Source organism: Sitophilus oryzae, unplaced genomic scaffold (assembly GCF_002938485.1).
Source record: "Sitophilus oryzae breed Bouriz unplaced genomic scaffold, Soryzae_2.0 scaffold_172_pilon_pilon, whole genome shotgun sequence".
In the NCBI taxonomy this organism is placed as follows: domain Eukaryota; kingdom Metazoa; phylum Arthropoda; class Insecta; order Coleoptera; family Curculionidae; genus Sitophilus; species Sitophilus oryzae.
Window position 1 is genome coordinate 9,911,210 of NW_022146424.1, and position 18,905 is coordinate 9,930,114.

At 31.7% G+C, this 18,905-nt stretch overlaps 3 protein-coding genes across 3 annotated transcripts in view; 2 read left to right on the forward strand and 1 right to left on the reverse strand.

The window, feature by feature from the left end:
- Nucleotides 1-1,141, forward strand: part of LOC115881684 (homeobox protein DBX1) — a 62,634-nt gene extending 61,493 nt beyond the window's left edge. The window contains exon 6 of the mRNA XM_030899275.1: nt 359-1,141. Coding sequence (XP_030755135.1) covers nt 359-517 — 159 coding nt within the window. The 3' untranslated portion in view covers nt 518-1,141. The remainder of the gene's footprint in view (nt 1-358) is intronic.
- A 6,720-nt stretch (nt 1,142-7,861) lies between these two features.
- Nucleotides 7,862-15,049, forward strand: LOC115881590. Its single transcript, XM_030899132.1, has 4 exons — nt 7,862-8,169; nt 11,459-11,760; nt 14,079-14,210; nt 14,354-15,049. Exons 1-4 carry the CDS (start codon nt 8,121-8,123, stop codon nt 14,489-14,491), a joined length of 621 nt encoding a protein of 206 aa, XP_030754992.1. The 5' UTR covers nt 7,862-8,120; the 3' UTR covers nt 14,492-15,049.
- A 341-nt stretch (nt 15,050-15,390) lies between these two features.
- On the reverse strand, nt 15,391-18,880 carry LOC115881589 (zinc finger protein 271-like). Its single transcript, XM_030899131.1, has 5 exons — nt 18,803-18,880; nt 18,577-18,747; nt 18,235-18,518; nt 17,878-18,172; nt 15,391-16,554 (listed from the first exon to the last, which is right to left on the reverse strand). Exons 2-5 carry the CDS (start codon nt 18,697-18,699, stop codon nt 15,700-15,702), a joined length of 1,557 nt encoding a protein of 518 aa, XP_030754991.1. The 5' UTR covers nt 18,700-18,747; nt 18,803-18,880; the 3' UTR covers nt 15,391-15,699.
- Between the last annotated feature and the right edge of the window lie 25 nt (nt 18,881-18,905).

The following is an 18,905-nucleotide window of genomic DNA, read 5'->3' on the forward strand; positions in this document are numbered from 1 at the left end:
TTTTCAGAAACTTTGGTCCTAGCACATTTTGCATCTGAACTAACAGAACTTAAAAGACTTATTTATTTTAACTTAACTTAAACTCATTGAACAAAGTAAAAAACATAAATACACAACACCTAAAACAAAGAGAAAAACTAAAGCAAACTAAAAAAAATAATAATAAAAGTAAATAAATAAAACAAAATTATAATACAAAAAATTTATTAAAGAAAACAAAACAATAGAAAAAACTTTGGATAACTTGAAAAACAACAAAAACCTGAAAAAAAAGCATTATAATATACATGTCGAAGTTACCCCGTTTTACGGTACTATTATTCAAAATTCTCAAAAGTCTTATTTTATTTCTTTTAAGGACATTTCACCTGCCAGTTCACCTACCGACCGCCAAATGTCGGCACAAGACGTCCAAACGTCCAACGATTCCCACCAGCACCATTACACGAGCACCCCCTACGACGCCATGGATTATGACAGCTCGAATGACAGCGACGAAGAGATAAACGTCACGTGATTTCCCGTCATCGTGTCCCGTCGGGTGGAGTCGGTTTTGTTCGTGGCTCGTGCCCAGTAATAAGTCGCGTCGCATATGACGTCAAGCAGCGTCCTGGCGGTTGGTCGTATATATTTTGAATGCGACCAATGAGCGTGTACTGAACGAGCTTAAGTTGGGATTTACGATGTGTCAACGTCACTGGATTGTGTTTATTTATAAATGTCGATACTGTTGAATTTTTCTTGATTCTAAATGTGTTTTTATTTTATTAATAACAATAGGGTGTTTAGTTAATTTGTTGTAATAAATTTGGGTATTTATCGCTGTCTTTTGGGGACAGATGACATCCCATAAATGACAGAAAATACAATTTACCTGCGAATCATACTCACAGAAAACAACTTTCACTGTCAAGTATCCTCTCGCAAACTTTATATGTTATTTTTACAGTCATTGATACCATCAAGATACACTCTGTCTAATGACAGAATACATAACAATAGCAGTTGTTGTTTGTCATTTTAGTTTTAGCATTACTTATTTTCTGTCATTTTTTGGATGTCACCAGTCGAAATCATCCCTAACTCGAAAACCATAATATTTAAATTATTTTTTAAATAAATTTTTCATAGAACTATGTTAATAAATATCTCTATATTTGTAAATACCTACCTAAAAATATTCTACTTTTCTATTTTTCCATTAAATACTAATTTATATAAATATATTATATACCCAAATTTATAAAATAAATTGTCTTTATTTACCACTGAACTCTTATGCAAAAAAAATGATGGGTAAATGTACTTTCTCTGTTTTCTACTAATAAAAATGTTTATTTTGTTGCACTTCAGAACATCTTGTATATATTAGGTACCAAACTTTTACTATAATAAAAAATATCATGTGTATAAACTAAAAACTATAATAAAATTTTAAGTTCCAAACAATAGTGTTTTATTTAATCTACTGTCTCGAGCAAGAAATATAAAAGCAAATAATTTGAAAAAATACTTATTTCTAATAAAAGCAGATAAGCAAAACACTAGATCAGCACAATACACCAAAACAGTTTTACTTTTGCGCTGCACTAGACGCGCGTTTCGCTAATCATATTTGCATCATTAGCAGACAATGACTAAAGAATACAAAGACAAATAGCACCCGAGACCAAACTGTGACCATTCTTCCAAACAGTGCCGTGGTACATATTTTTCTTAACTTAGCTGCTTGAAGGGATATTTATATTTTTGATAAATGTTTTCACTACGCCTATGGTATAGCCGGTGGTTCATACTAATTAATTACGAAAAAAAACATATTAAAATGTTAACAAAAGGTACAAAACTAGTATCAACGTATATCACATATCAAGTACATATAATATCAAAAATTAGTTATCGAATTCAATTAAAAAAAACGCTAAAAAGGTGTAGTGGACTGTTTATTTCTCTATAAAATGTAATTCCGGGCTCTTTCTTATCATTGCGCCTTTTACACTTGAAAGCCGAACAAATTACCATTGTAATAAAGTTTATACAAAGTTCACTACATAGAACCAACTATTAAAAATCGCTAAAATTGTCGCTGATGACTCATTCGTTATGTCCAAAAAAATGGCGTCTAACGTCACAAATTCTGCTGCAGCCCGTATATTTACGATCACGGACTGAACTACTTGTTCAATTGCACAATTAAAATGCTTGCGCAAATTTTCCATACAGACGCTACAGTTTGCTTGTACAAAAAGATTTTTCATGCATGCTTGTCAAGCTTGCAGTAGTGTGTGTAGCCACCTTAATTGTTTGTACAAGCTGAATACATGTGGTACACACGTACCGTTTCGCTTGTGCAAGCATGGCTTGTCCAAGCTTGCATGATTCAAATTCAATCAATCATCAAGCGGCTTGCACAAATTAACTGCTTGCGCAAATTTTCCCTACAGACGCTATAGTTTGCTTATACAAAAAGATTGTTCATGCATGCTTGCCAAGCTTGCAGTAGTGTGTGTAGCCACCTTAACAACAACCAAAAAATACAAAAAACGTTACATACATCCAAAGGATACTCATCTATGCCTTATACAGGGTGTTTAAAAAAATATGTGCCATAGTGATGAGTAAATGAAAGACCAAGACCAAGACTCGCTTGGTGAAAAACTTTTTTTAATATTTTTTAATTAAAAAATTATAGGGGTGACGAGTAAATACACAAAAATTTCCTTATTTTTAAAATTATTATCTAAGTAAGGTAAATAAAAAATGCAAGACCGCAAGAGCCATGCATTCAATTCAATTAAGAGTATTCCTCGAAGCGTTATAAAACAACGAGATGGAAATAATGACGTCGAAGTTAATTAACGTTTTGCGTTTGTTAAATCACTTTAATTAAGTTGTGCTAGATTTTCTCAAAGTGCCTAGTAATTATATAGCTGTCGATATTGCTGAATCTGCAGGTAAAATTTAGCTTTGCCTTTGAGAGTCGGTTGGCGTTCGAGATCAAAGGATATTCGTACAAGAACAATTAACCGAAAAATAATATTCAATTCTATTAAGGTATAGTGTACCTGAGACTGGAAATATAAGTAGTAGGATATAGTATACAAAATTAATTAATATAATAAGACGGTACCTATATAGTGAGTTAAACTTCAGCAACATCTGCCTTAAAATTTGACAGAAAAATTATACATAGAGTACGAGCCCTAACAACTATATGTTGGGACAAGGTCATATTATGGAATTATTGCCCTGGTTTTTCAAAATGACTGAAAAATATATGTTTAATTTTTTAAATATAAACATAGCCATATATCCTAAACAACTTGACAATATTTTTATGAATTTGTAAATCAATCCATATTTACAGTAGCGTATTTTGTTCATAAAGGGACAAATTTGCTGACAACTAAATGTGGGACAAGTATTTTAAATAATTAATATCATCATAGGCGGCTTTGCTATAAACGTCACAAATGTCGCAAACTGTTTACTTCAGCATTGACAGCTTGTAAGTGACTCGATACTTTGAGTAGTGAGATTTACTGTAAGTAATTTTAATTTTTTTAATTTTCAATTTTGTTAATTATTTGATTTAAAGTAATGGTCCGTGAAAAAGCTACAAATCAAAAACTACGCGAAATTATCATTCGTCAATACAGTACGGGAAAAACAATTCGAAAAATTTCTGATGATTTAAGTATTCCAAAAACCACGGTCTTTAATATAATAAAAAAAATACGGTGAATCTGCCAATGTAGACGTTAGAGATAAAAGTTCGGGAAGGCCAAAAGTTGTATCCTAGAGAGATTTACGAAATTTAGTAAAAATTTGCAAGTCTGCGGGAAGAAGTACTTTTCGCGAAGTGACAGTTAAATGGAATACTGTAGCTGGTTTAAATATATCAAGAGAATGTTGCCGAAAATATATCCATAAATGTTGTCTGGGGTTTTACAAGGTAAACCTTATTTTGTGTGGATAATCAATTACCTGAAGATTATTGATACAAATTCTTATTTAGGCCAAAGAAAAACCGCTACTGACAGAAATTCAAAAGAAAAATCGCTACAATTGGACAAAATCTAAATTATCGTGGACACAAAATGATTGGAATAAGGTCATATTTAGCGATGAGTCTAAATTTGATGTTTGCGTTGGAGATCATCGAAAACGAGTAATACGAAATAAAGCAGAAGCCTTTCATAAAGATTGCTTAAAGAGGGTTGTTAAATTTCCTAAGGGGATTATGGTTTGGGGTTGCATGTCAGCGAGAGGTTTGGGCAAATTAAATTTTATAGATGGCACTGTTACCGCCCAAAAATATCAACATATACTTGAGACCTCACTTTTGCCTAGTGCTCAAGAATTGTTTCCAAACGAAGACTATATTTTCCAACAAGATGGAGCATCGTGCCATTCAGCAAAATCAACAAAAAATTGGTTCGGTAATAATAATATAAAAGTTCTATTCCATCCTTCAAGTAGTCCGGACCTCAATGTTATAGAAACTGTGTGGTATAAAATGAAGCAATATTTAAGAAACCACTTCAACGAACAATTTTTGATTTGCAGGCAAAACTGCAGGAAATTTGGGATAATTTTTCTCCTCAAATGTGCCAATCTTTGGTAAATACAATGCCATTAAGAGTTTAGGCAGTTGTTAAGGCGAAAGGTGATGTAACTCCGTATTAAACAAATTTCTTGTTGTGCTGTCCCAATATATAATTGCCGGCAAATTTGGCTTGATTTTGTCAAAATAAGCTATTATCAAAAGTGATTTGTTTGCAAAGTTATAAAAATATAGTAAAATTGTCTAGATCATATTGTAATGTTTGAATTTAGAATAATAAACAAAATAAATTGAGTCGTTTTAACAAATTACTATTTTTATTGCAAAAAAAGACCTTGTCCCAACATATAGTTGTTAGGGCTCGTATATCCCCGGATTGTCTTTACAAGAAGAAAACCGTTTTTATTATTGACATGAGAAAAATGCAAGACAGCAAGAGTCTTGCATGTTGGTTTTGATCTTGCGCCAGTCTTGCACTGTCGCGTCGGTCTTGGTCTTGCTTTTTCTGCCAGATCAAGATCAAGACCAAAGACCAGTCTCGGTCATTATTAAATACTCCATCTATACCTTTATCAAAGTTTACCGTTGCATTTGTTGTAGTATTATTGATTAACAAACAAAAAATGTAATATACAAATTACCAGGCAAATAGTATAATATATAACCTTTATAGGGGAGAGTAGTTTTAGTCAAAACCGTACCGCTTGGCACAAAACTTAAAAATTTACCAAATTTTTCGCACTGGGTAGTGCAAACTGCAAATACAGAGTTAGTCTTAAATAAGTGCAAATATTTTCACGGTTATTAGATCTCGATAAAAAACATATTTTCTCTTTACCGTTTTTCAAATAAGTCCACAATAACCGAGTTATTTAACTTTGAAAATTAAAAAAAATATACACAGGATTTTTCAAAAAACATGTACCATCTCTCGTGGGGAGATTCCTCATGTAAAAATAAGATTTATTTTTCACATCAACATAAGCCCGATTCTGCTTTGTTTCCTAGCTACAGGGTGTTAAAGTCTTAAAATATTTATGTGATTTATTATACTTTTCTTCCAAGTACTTTGAGCGTTTCGAATGAAATTTGAGGGTAAAAGTTACTATAAATGCGACATATTTTAAAGCTAAAAAAATGTCACCATATTCACCAGGGACGCGCATATGGGGTATCACTGGAATATTTTTCTAAAAAAAGCATGTACGCCACTGACTTTTTTTCTTTTGTTAGGGGAATAGGGTAAGCTGTTTAATGCATTTAAAGTAATACAGGGTGTTTCAAAAAACATGTGCCATCCTCAAAAAACATGTGCCTACGAGAGTTTCCTCACGTAAAAATAAGATTTATTTTTCATATCAACATAGGTCCAATTCTGCTTTGATTCGTAGCTACAGGGTGTTAAAATTTTAATAATCTTTCGATTTATTATAATTTTCATCCAAGTACTTTTAATGATTCTAATGAAATTTTGACGGTAAAAAAGTTACTATAAGTGCTACATATTTTAATGCTAAAAAAGTGTCGATAAATTCATCAGTTGTGCCTGGATCGGACGTGCATCACGGGTTATCACTGGAATATTTTTCAAAAATAAAACATGTGCGCCACTGACTTTTTTCTTTTGATATCAAAATTGTGTAGAGCCGTTTAATGCCAATTAAAATGTCTCTCTTGGTATTTTGTCGAATTCGGGCCCCTTTGATGAAATAAACGCAATTTTGTTAATCACAATTAATAAAATTAAATTAAAAATAAAATTAATAAATTATATATTTTACCTAATTTATTGTTAAATATTATTACTATTAATTATTATTACTATTAGTCCAACCTACAGCAATTTCAAATGAAAAAATAATGATATTTAAGATAATTAACAAAAAACCTAATTTAAAAAAGTTTTAACATCCTGTAACTCTAAAACTATGCATTTCCATTATTTCCATACCCATGTTTATAGAAACTTTTTTTCATATTTTTTGATGAGGAATCAATGAGTACTTATTTAAAACTTTCGCAAGTTCATGATATTAATTTTTATTAAGGGTTGTTATTCAACTCAAGGCAAATTAATAAAATTGCCTTTATCTTATCAAAGAGGCCAAAATCGACAAAATATCAAGAGATATCGTTTAATCGCCATTAAACTGCTAACACTACTTCGCTAACAAAAGGAAAAAAAGTCAGTGGCGTACATGCTTTTTTTAGAAAAATATTCCAGTGATAACCCATATGCACGTCCCTGGTAAATATGTCGACACTTTTTTAGCTTTAAATTATGTCGCAATTATAGTAACTTTTACCCTTAAAATTTTATTCGAAACGCTAAAAATACATGGAAGAAAATTAAAATAAATCGAAAAAATACTAAGACTTTAACACCCTGTAGCTACGAAACAAAGCAGAATCGGACCTATGTTGATATGAAAAATAAATCTTATTTTTACGTGAGGAATCTCTCCACGAGGGATGGCACATGTTTTTTGAAACACCCTGTATATTTTTTCAGATTGTTATTAGCATTATTTTAACATATTTTTCTAATTTAGTGTAATTAAATATTGATAAAAATTTTAAAATGAATGAATTCAATGAAATGAATGAATATTATCACAGGAAAGTAAAAAAAAATTGGCGCCGGGAGGCACACGTTTAGCCGCCCATACTAAAATATGTTAATAAAAAGTTGGTAGGCAGTTCTTTTAGTTTCAAAGTAAAGGAATTTTTCCATTTTTTTTTTATCTCAAAAACTGCGACTTTGACTGATTTTGATGTTATTATAAATTCTTTTTTTTTGGTTCGCAACCAAACCAAACCGCGTTTCACTAGCTACTGTAATTTTGGAGTTACGATTTTTTTAAATTTTTAACCCCCTCCCATACCCCCTTATCAACCCCCCACTCCCACCAAAAACTAATGGCCAGATTCTCGGGTGCCACAGTATTTTTGTGCCAAATTTGGTTAAAATCGGTTTAGCGGTTTTTGAGTTATCGTGTTACAGACGGATAGACGGACAGACAGACAGACACCATAAAAATATTTTGTATTTAGGTCATTTATGACCCAAATAACTCATTTTGAGTAAAATTAAAAAAACTTTTTTTTGCCGATCTTAATAGCCTACCATACCTGTTGGTATGGTCGGTTAAAAATAAGTGAGTTCGGTAACCCTTCACATTTCGGTACCACCACTCTCATTAGTACATCATCTCCGCAACAAGAAGACCATCGACACGCGATCAAATTGTACCACCATGCCAAGGTCACTGGCTATCGTACCACTATCACGCAACACATTAAGAATGTCGGCAATAGGTCATTTTCCTAGGCGGTACCCAATGAAAACGAAAGTGCCTCAACTCGCCTTCAGTACAGTTTAGCCACTGCTTGCACTTAACGGTATATTTCACGATATTTGAATTTTTCGTACGGTCGAAAGTACTGTCATAAATTAATATATACTGTCGCGGTCCTAGTGAGTCTTCTTTTCAACGAAAGCGGGTACTACCGACAAAACATCTTAGTAGAAAGTTCAGTGCTTATTAAGAAAATGAAAGTTTATATTGGAATAGTATGTTACGTTCTGTTGAATTTCAGTGGTAAGTACTGAAGTACTAGATTACTTAATTTTTCGTGTCATAGTTCGTAATTGTCGCATGTTATGTTAATGTTAGTTTACGTTAAAACCGCTTTCTATCGGCCTTGAATTATTTCTTGTTGATGTACTACTGTGAATTGACGTTTATAGTTCACTAGCGTGTACCAGCGACTTCGTTCGCGTCGAATTAATCATTTGTAATGGTGATGATAAAGCAAAGTAAGAATTTCCATTAACATACAAACTGGATAAAATTTTCTCACCTTTATGTCAGCATGACAAAAAACAATATGGCGATATTATTATATAACTTGATAATATTTGAGGAGTAGTTTCATCTCGTTGGAATTTGACTTTCGAAAAATCCGTTTGCCAAAAATAACCTTTTTACGTCAAGCAGTTTAAGCAGAATCGTGGTTAAGAAATTACCCAACTTTTTGGAACACCCTGTATGATTTTTTTAAAAATTTCAAAATGTGTAAAAAAACCAAATAAATTATGCTTGTCCAAGTGTTTTCCCGAAAGACTAACCGTTTTTTAAATAACAAATATTGTAATATTTGAGGGACGTTTTCACCCTCTTGGAATTTGAGATTCGAGAAACCCCTCCTTATCGAACCTCTACACCCCACAGTCAATCCGTTTGCCAAAAATCAGCTTTCAACGTCAAGCAGTTTAAGCAGAATCGTGATTACTCAATGGTCATATTTTATGAAACACCGTGTATAAATTTATAAAAATCTTAAAATATATAAAACAACAAAATAAAATATACGTGTTTAAGAGTTTCCGAAAAACTCACCGGTTTTTAAATAAAAAATAGAATTCGAGTTTCGAAAAATCCCTTCGTATCGAACATCTACACCCTAAAGTCAATCTGCTTTCCAAAAGTCAGCGTTTTACGTCAAGCGCTTTAAGCAGGATCGTGATTAATCAATGACCAGATTTTTCGAAACACCCTGTATACATTTTTAAAAAATCTTAAAATATGTAAAAAAAACAAAATAAAATATACGTGTTTAAGCGTTTTTTCGGAAACTTGACCGTTTTTTAAATAAAAAATATTGTAATATTTGAGGGATGGTTTCACCCTCTTGGAACTGGAATTTCGAAAAATCCCTTCTTATCGAACCTCTACACCCTAGAACAAACCTGTATGCCAAAATTGAGCTTCTTACGTTGAGTGGTTTGAGCAGGATCGTGATTAATCAGTATGTCAGTCACTTAAGGATTTTATATATTAGTATAGATTCAGAAATGCTTGAAAATACTGGATTTATTTATTTCATACCTTTACAGGGTGGGTCAAAAAACATGTGCCATCTCTCGTGGGGTGATTCCCCATGCACGTAAAAAATAAAATTTATTTCTTATATCAACTTAAGTCCGATTCTACTTTGTTTCATAATACAGGGGGTAAAATTCGTCATTTTTTTCGATTTAATATAATTTTCTTCCAAGTACTTTTAGCGATTCGAATGAAATTTTGACGGTATAAGTTAGTATCAGTGTTGCATATTTTAGTATTAAAAAAGTGTCGACAGATTTACCAGGGACGCGCATATGGGTTATCACTGGAATATTTTTCTAAAAAAAACATATGCGGCACTGACTTTTTTTCAATTTCAGTCAGAATTTTATCAATCAAAATTTCATTCAAATCACTAAAAGCCACTTGGAAGAACATTTTAACAAATCCCAAAAAAATGAAAAATTTAACACCCTTTGTAGCTTCGAAACAAGGCAGAATCGAAATCGATACACCCTGTATATAAGAACAAAGCAATTACAAATTACAGGCATTATAAAAACACAGTACCTAAGTCATAGACAGTTGGTTGCCTAAGTCATAGGCATGCAGGATCAAAAATACGTGCCTATTGTTATACCCGGTGGTATTGTTATACCGGGTGCGTCTCAAAAATAGCTCACCTCTACAACTTTTTTATTTTTTCAGATAAAAAAACGAGATTTGGTATGTTAGTATATGACATAAATGAAGATTGATTGACGTATTCAATTGTTTTCGGTCACTTCCTGTTTCACCGGAAATTACTACAACTTTTGTTTTTTAAATGACACCCGTAGTATATTTTTACTTTAAGCTTGATTTTCCGTTGTCCAACGATACGATGATTCGTTGTCCGACGAGACGATTATACGATTTAATTTTATTAATATCGTATATATAGGCTTTAAGCCGGAGTCTCATGCATCCGAAATCCGATGGTACGACATCCGAAATTTGAAGTTATCCTGTGAAATAAAAAAAGCCTGTCACATACATCCGAGTTCGTTCCGAAATTTGACATTTCCTATCAACAGTATCAACATTATTACATATATTATTGGAGAAACACTTATAAAAATAACTCCCTCGCTAAATATCCCGAAATTGCCCCCTTCCCACTAAACTTGTTTTTAAAAAACAATGTTTTCAAAAAAAGTGAGGTTAAAAAACACACGATATCGTACAAAAGTTAAACAAAATTTAACTTTATACGACGTCGGACGATTAGTTAAAAATATCCGATAAAAATTGGTGTCAAAATATTTCGACCAATAGGAGCACCGTCGGATCGTCGTGTCATCGGATTTCGGATGCATGAGACTCCGGCTTGAAACGTTAAGGCACGCTTGGCACTGAAAAGAATGACATATTTTATGTCAACTTTTGGCATTTTCACTTCGTATGTAAAATCGTATTTTAAATTTCAATCCAGAGTGACAGGGCTGTGTTAAAAACACTCATTTTTAATCAAGGAACATTGGAAAAATAGGTTTGATTTTCTAATGTTTTAGTGCCTTCGGCTGTCCCTGTGGGCTGTCCCAAGGAGAAACACAATATATGAGAATCGATGAAAATTTTGACGAGCTCAATCTCTAGACGTCTTTTTATAAAAATTGACATAAAACTTAACACTAAGAATTATAGAAAGATTAAAACAAGATAGAATGTTTGCAGACACAAATCTATTTCCAAAAAAAAATTCTTGTCTCAAATTTTCAAGTCATTTTTACTAAATATAAAAATAAACAAAAAAAATGACTAAATATAAAAATAAATTACAACCTCCTTAAGACCAGCTGGAACTAAAAAATGTCGGGCTAAATAAATGTCTCCAGCGCTTCACCTCGCCAAAAATACCATCGATTTGTCATTCTCCAGCCGTCTATGACGCCGTTCTTTTTCGGTCGTATTGTATAATCTAGTTTCAGATATAAAAGATATTTTGTCAATTTGTTGCCAATCGTAGGTATTCCAAACGAATAATAAATACATTTTATAGGCTCAGACTCTTTCATCATACCCGACGAACTGCCATCGATTTTGTCAGTAATCTACTCGAATATTCCCACCTTCAAAAAAGGTACTGATTCAAGGATAGGATGGGGTTTTCGACTGGGCGATAGAGCCGATTTCCAGGTTATGGTTGAGTTGGGGCCTCAACTGAACACGCAACCACTGGCTAACCAAGGGGGCAGCAGCACTAATAAAAGGAGTAGCTTAAACAATTTGGCGAATACTCTTTACGCTCAAAGACAGCAGGAAAAAAAGGAGAATCAAGTACGAAAACAAGAGGAAGAAAAGGTAAAAAATCATTATTTATTTATACATTTCTACAGAGCGATAATATAAGAGCCAATCAAGAATATGTTTTAGCTGTGAAAAAATCTCAAATGCTGATGATCAAATTGTCACCCTGCTTATGAATGTAAACAGAAAAAAGATAAACATAGTTACAATTTATTCAGTTTTATGAAGGCGCACAACTTCTCAATTTTCCATAATTCCGCATGCTTTCAAAATTCTGCGTATAACGTACTGCGCGTAACACGTCTCTGTAGTCAGAACACTAGTCGCCATAGTCTTTACAAATAAATAAAAGATTAACTTACAAGCATCAAGGTGCGTACAGATGCTGCGTATGAAGCCGAAATAAATATATAACGCAAGAAGATTACAGTTGTGGGTTGGAACCTTTGGTGTTTCAACAGCAAAATAAAATAGAAAATTACAACAATACACCAAAACTGGTGTATTGTGGTGAATTGTTGTTTTATGTTGTAACTCAAGAAGATACATAAAATACGTCTACTGGATCTGCGTCTATGAAAGGAATGCGTCTATGAAAGGAATTAAATAAACAGCTATATATTTTTTAAATCGCTACCTCAATGGAAGCGTCAGAGAGTCCACATGGACTTGACGAGCATGTCACCACAAAACACTCCGCCCACTAATTTCATTAGCTTCTTGCAAATTTGTCCAATTTTTATTGATGGTACGCGTCGTCTAATTTTTTCCGAGAAACATCGAGAGAATATCGTTTCCCCCTTACGGATATGTCCCGTAGCTACAGAACGGATAAACATAGTGTATATTATCATATTTGGATTGATAGAAGTTTCAAAAAATAATAAGTAAATCATACACTAATACTAATGCTACATCCACATTATTATATTCCAATAGATACATTTTAAACTTTAAGATGCGAAAAAAACTGTGTGAATCCCTGGTACTGTCTGTTTTCAACTATGCTAATATTGTTTTTTATCCATGTTTGGATCTGGTTTCTAAAAACAGATTACAGTATGTACAAAACGTTTGCTGTCGCTTCATTTTTGGTCTGAGGAAGTACGATCATATCTCTGCTCGTATTAATGAATTAAAGTGGCTTAAGATTTCAAACACTGTCAGGCTGCATTTCGTCATGTTTCTGTATAAAGTTCGTAGCACATCCACCCCTATATATCTGAGTGAAAAACTTATTCCTCGTAATGTCATGCATAATTGTAATATAAGACACCATAATCAACTGACCATGCCTCAACATAGATCCGCCCTTTTTCAAAGAAGTTTTACCTATATGGCCGTCACTAGTTACAATTCCCTTGATAATGATTTTAAACAATGTAATTTTGGCCAATTGCGAAAAAAATATAAAATGTTTCTTTTGTCTTCACAGGAATGATAATGGTTTTGTATTTTTTGTTTATTTTTTAAAATTATTTATTATGCCATGTGTATAAGAATTAACTATGTATATTTTTTAATTTGGTAGTTTATAGAACATATTTTTTTGTCTTTTTTGTCTTTTTTGTCTTTTAAACGTATTTTTCAACAAATATCTTCTGGCAGCTATGGGTGGTTAAATGTAAGAATAACTTTTTTTGTTAAATTTCGCCACCCTTGTTGCATGATGTGTAATAATATATGTAATGTTACACATCTTTTTTTCTTCAATAAAGACGATTATTATTATTATTATTATTATTATTAAGCAGTTTACAATTGTACAATTCCTATAATTGTCTAATTCCTATAATTGTCTAATTTCTATAATTGTATAAAGTATTGTTTTAGTTTTGTATGTTTGCTGTTAGTTTTATATGTTTTTCTATTGTTAAGTGAAGTTTTGTATGTTTTTTATATTTTTTTTAAGCTTTGTCAACAAAATTGTAAAATTTTTTATGACAATAAAGCAATTTCTTATTCTAAATTTCTTATTCTTTATGCAAACAAAAACTCTTTACTGTAAATTTAAATAAAAAGTTAAATTTTAAAATTATTTTTTGAATGTTTTCGTTTAACTGTAGTAAAATAAAATATGAGAAACAAAATTGACAGAAATATACATCAAGATCATCATAGACATACTCTATATTATCATATTTTGATTGATAGATGTTTCAACAAAAAATAATAAATAAATCATACACTAATACTAATACTACATCCACATTAAGCAGTTTACGCAAACAAAAACTCTTTACTGTAAATTTAAATAAAAAGTTAAATTTTAAAATTATTTTTTGAATGTTTTCGTTTAACTGTAGTAAAATAAAATATGAGAAATAAAATTGACAGAAATATACATCAAGATCATTAAATTAATATTTCAGAAACAACAAAACACGGACGCAGAAAACTGGATAAACACTTGGAGCAAGAAAGTTTCCTCGCAAGAAGAAAATGAAACTGAACCTTTGAAGCCAAAGCCTGGCATAGCAATAGGCGAAATTGATGCTAAATCGGTATATAACATATTTAACTACCCATATTTTACTATGAAGTCATACAATAATTCAAATATTAATATTTTATATTAATGTAATAATATATTCAGTAGGTACACTATTACTAATTTTATGTAGTTATTCAATTTTGTTTTTATTAGGTTATTCCAGACGACAATACAGAGGATATAAAAAACAAGAAATTTTTAACAAAAACCACCGTACCAAAGCTTGCCAAAACTACAAATGCGAAGAATGTGGAAAATGAAGGACCACTCGATGATGTCGCTTTAGATTAGATATAGAAAATTAAATAATAATTTGTAAAGTTAAAAAAAATATGAATTTAAAAATAATGTGTTTTACACAAATTAATGCGTGCGTTCAGGGTCGGTCAGCGGCTGAGTGGCTGGGTAAAGCGGTTCCCTAACAGCACTTTCAGATGGAGCGGAGCGTCCGCGCTGTTTTTGTGCTGCTTGTTTTTTTCAAGATAGCCGTCAGACGAAATCATTTATGTGAAATTGTTTATTTAAACTCATGTAACTCGCGGACGCTCCGCATCATCTGAAAGCGCTGTAAACGGTTTCTTTTTACACACAAAAACAGTCAGCCGCTGAGCAAAAGTCTCAGCGGTCAGTCAGCCGCTGTGTTCCCTGAACGCGCACAATGTGTGTTACAGATTGTCTTGACATAAGATTAATATGTAAACAATATTCTAGTCATTTCTCTTTTGTTCGATATGTTGAAAGGATTAATACATAAAGTTATGGAGTCAACTTATTCAAAGTCAATCAAAAATAAAAATGTAAATACTGTAAAGGATAAAAAATGTTATAAATATTAATGTTTTAATGATTATACATTGTATTTTGCAATTTTTCAACAAATACCTACATCTATCTTATGCAGATCAATAATATGTGCCAACAGTCTAAATAGTATACGTTCATTTCTTTTGTTAATTAGATATATTTTAATAGTTAAAACCTAGGAATAACAAACTGAATTTAAAAATAAAATATATCTTTGATATAAAAACAGAATGGGTTTACATAAATATATATCAGATGTATGTTCCTCTATTTACACTACATACCTACATAGTTACTTATAGATAACTGCATTGCTTTCTTATTATTTATCAATCCTTTACACTAATTAAACACCTGAATTGAAAATAGTGTAAAAAATACTCGTCTTAATTTAAAACACAAAATTTATTACAAATATATAAAATACACATGGAACATATAAAATAAAACTATGTACAAAGAGTTTAAAATTGCAAACGTTTACTTACAAATACCAAATAAAAAATGAGTTGGTATCTGAGATAATCAAATAACAAACAATTTATATTAAAAATTTTGAAAACAATTAAGTTAAATACACATACAGTGCTGACTGATTTAAAAGGATGAATTATCCTTACCATTCTCAAATTTGATCAGTGATGAATGTAGCTCTTAATAATAAACTTAGAAGCCAACGAAAAGTATTTTTACATTCAATTATCTATGTCATGCTCCTTTCTACAATGAACCTTCCTCTCATAATTATCAATAAATCCCTTCTGGCAATACTCGCACTTATAAGGTTTCTCCCCTGTGTGCGTAAATATATGCCTCTGCAACTTATTACAAGAAACAAACAGCTTTGGACACCAAGGACACAGATACTTTTTCTCATTTTTGGGAGGTTTCCAATTTCCTTCACCGTGAACAACCTTCAAATGTCGCCGCAAACCTTCCCTATTTTTATACTCCTTCTTGCAATATTTACAATTAAAATGTGTTTGATTTGTGTGCGTCCTTATGTGCAGTCTCATCTCAGCCATATTAAAGAATTTTTTCGCGCAAACGTGACAATGAAAGTCCTTTACACCCGCGTGTCTTTTAAGGTGTTTCACCAAATTACCCCTAATAGGAAACTTTTTATCGCACAAATTACACAGGTACTTCCACTCGGACGGATCGAGATGCATTTGCAATCTGTGCGTCCTCAAGTTGCTGTGCGTTTTGTACGACCGATCACAAGATGGACAAGGATAGGCCCTGTTTAAATTATGCGTTTTATTGTGGTGATTCAGATCAGCCGAAGAAACGAAGCATTTGCCGCACGTCGCGCAGATGAACGGTTTTTCGTTCGAGTGTTTTCTTTTGTGAATGAGCAGGCTGTACGCGTTCATATAGCGACACTCGCACTGATCACATGTGAAGGGTTTCTCAAAAGAATGAACGGTTCGGACGTGAGTACTCCAAGTCAGACGCGTAGAAAATGTCTCTGAACAAAATGAACACTGCAAAGATCGCCTTTTTTTGCAAACTTTCTTTTTTCTAGTTTTTTTATCCGTAACGTCAAACTAAAAAAAAGTCAGTATTTACAAATGTTGGTTAGGTTAGGTATACCTACACCACGGGTATACACCAAATACGTTTAAATTACCTATACCGCGGCCTCCCCATAAGAGCAATGAGAGAATTTATGTCCCAGTATTGAAGGAGGACAGAAAATCGAGTCGAATGCTTTCATGACATAGGTTCATCCTTGTTTAGTCAAACCTCCTACCACACAAGGATAGACTTATGTAGGAAATGCATTGAAATTCTATAGCCATCCTTTAACATTGGGACAGGAATTTAAGCGGTACCCTCCGTATAGGTAATTTAAACGTATTTGGTATACACTAACCAACTACAGTTTACTTCAGAAAAATAAGTAAACACAGAGACAAAATAACATATGAATAGCAATGGCTTGTAAAGTTTTATCAACAAGTAAAGATGATTTCCACAGATAACAATAATTGCCAAACTGTCATATATTTTCTCAATGAATAGGATTTTTATAGGATGTTGATGAACAGTTTTATATATTTTCCTTTATAGTGATATACCTATAATAATAAAATATTAAAATTTAAAACATTAAATGAAAAGTATCCTAGTATTTTTTTTCAATGTATATTATAAATTTGTGTTCAATATTATTGATATTTTTGTAAGTGGTACCACTACAACATGTAATTCAAAATGCAATAGTTTAATCAAAAGTATTTTAATACCAAAGGTGTTTTTTCAAAAGTGGCTCACCCCCTATAACTTTTCTATATTTTCATATAAAAAAACCAAGAATTGATAAGTTGGTACATGACATAAATCAGGATTAATTGACGTGCTCAGTTATTTTCGGTCACTTCCTGTTTCACCAGAAATGACTACAAGTTTTGGTTTTTAAATTGTACCCTCAGTATTTTTTACTTTATTTGGTAGCAAATTAAAATCTAAATAGAATGACATTTTTTGACATTTGCACTTATTTCAGACTGCCATGGTGCCAAAATTCAAAAGTTGTAGTCATCTCTGGTGAAACAACAAGTAAAAATAATTGAATATTATGTCAATCAATCATGATTATGTCATATACTAACATACCAAATATTGATTTTTAGTCTCAAAAAATAAAGAAGTTAAAGGCATCAGTCATTTTTGAAAAACACCCGGTATATTGTCAATCATTCTTGGAAGACTCAGTGGATTTTTCCAGAATATAGCTCTATATTTTTGAAGAAATCTAGTCAAATGATATAAATCAGACTTTGTGTGTTTTACTTGTAGAGTGGCAATATTAAAGCCTCTCTATATTTACTTATTTCTCTGATGTTATTATAAAAATAATTACTAACTTCTTCATCACCACTTCTAGTGTCATTATCTTCCTGATAATTGTCATTATTTTCCCCAGAAGTGTCATTATCTTCCCGATAATCATCTGAATCAGACTTTACATCTAACTTACTGTCATAATCTGGTTTAAATGTCTCATTACCACAATAACTGTGTTCAAATTTCAACAAACTATCATTAGCCAACTTGCATTCATCACCCTTTAATATCTCATTATCACAATTTTCTTCAAATTCTATAGAATTATTTTCATTCACTATAGCTAGTGACTGTTCTTCAGGCTTAACATTGCCACTATAACAATATACATATATAAAAATTAATTTTAACTAAGTACAATTATTGCCTAAAATTACCTTTTTAACTCCTCTGATATTGAAACATCATGACTCTCCTTTTTAATAATTTGTTTCCCTTCCTTCTTAATATGTAACTTAGTTATGTGCTGACACAAATATTTTTTTTGTTTAAAAGATCTGTTGCAATAATCGCAAGTATACTGAATTTCTTTATCTTCATTAGAAGGCTCGAGTTCCTTCTTCCGAATAGATTCACTTTCTATGCATACCTTTAAAAAACTGTATGCTATATTTAATTGACCTGCACATAATTTACAAATTTTATAATATTCTTTCCATCCCTAAAGTAATAGATAATAATTAAATGTTTAAGATCAAAAAGGATTTAAGAAATAATACCCCTGCAGGCACACAAAATGATAACTTTTTAATGTATTTTATGTTATTTTCAACATCATTTATGCATAATACTTCTTCCCTGTTTTGTATACAAATACAACAAAAATTGTCTAGTTTTCCCATATTATCCTTAAAATATACATTCTTATATTTTCAATTAGGATTATAGATCTGCAAGGTTTAAAACATACATAAAAATATATTTAGAATCCAAATTAATCTTTACCAAAACTAAACAAAATGAAATATAAACAATTAAAATCTGACAAAATTCACAAATCACAAAGCACAAAAATATCCTCACAAAACACATACACAAGAAGAAGTGC

Coding starts and splice junctions, on each gene's coding strand:
- LOC115881590 (XM_030899132.1), top strand. CDS start 8,121: ATGAAAGTTTATATTGGAATAGTATGTTACGTTCTGTTGAATTTCAGT. Junction 8,170..11,458: donor CGTTCTGTTGAATTTCAGTG/GTAAGTACTGAA, acceptor TACATTTTATAG/GCTCAGACTCTTTCATCATA. Junction 11,761..14,078: donor GAAAACAAGAGGAAGAAAAG/GTAAAAAATCAT, acceptor TTAATATTTCAG/AAACAACAAAACACGGACGC.
- LOC115881589 (XM_030899131.1), bottom strand. CDS start 18,699: ATGGGAAAACTAGACAATTTTTGTTGTATTTGTATACAAAACAGGGAA. Junction 18,173..18,234: donor ATATCAGAGGAGTTAAAAAG/GTAATTTTAGGC, acceptor ATATTGTTATAG/TGGCAATGTTAAGCCTGAAG. Junction 16,555..17,877: donor CTAGAAGTGGTGATGAAGAA/GTTAGTAATTAT, acceptor ACTTTTTTTTAG/TTTGACGTTACGGATAAAAA.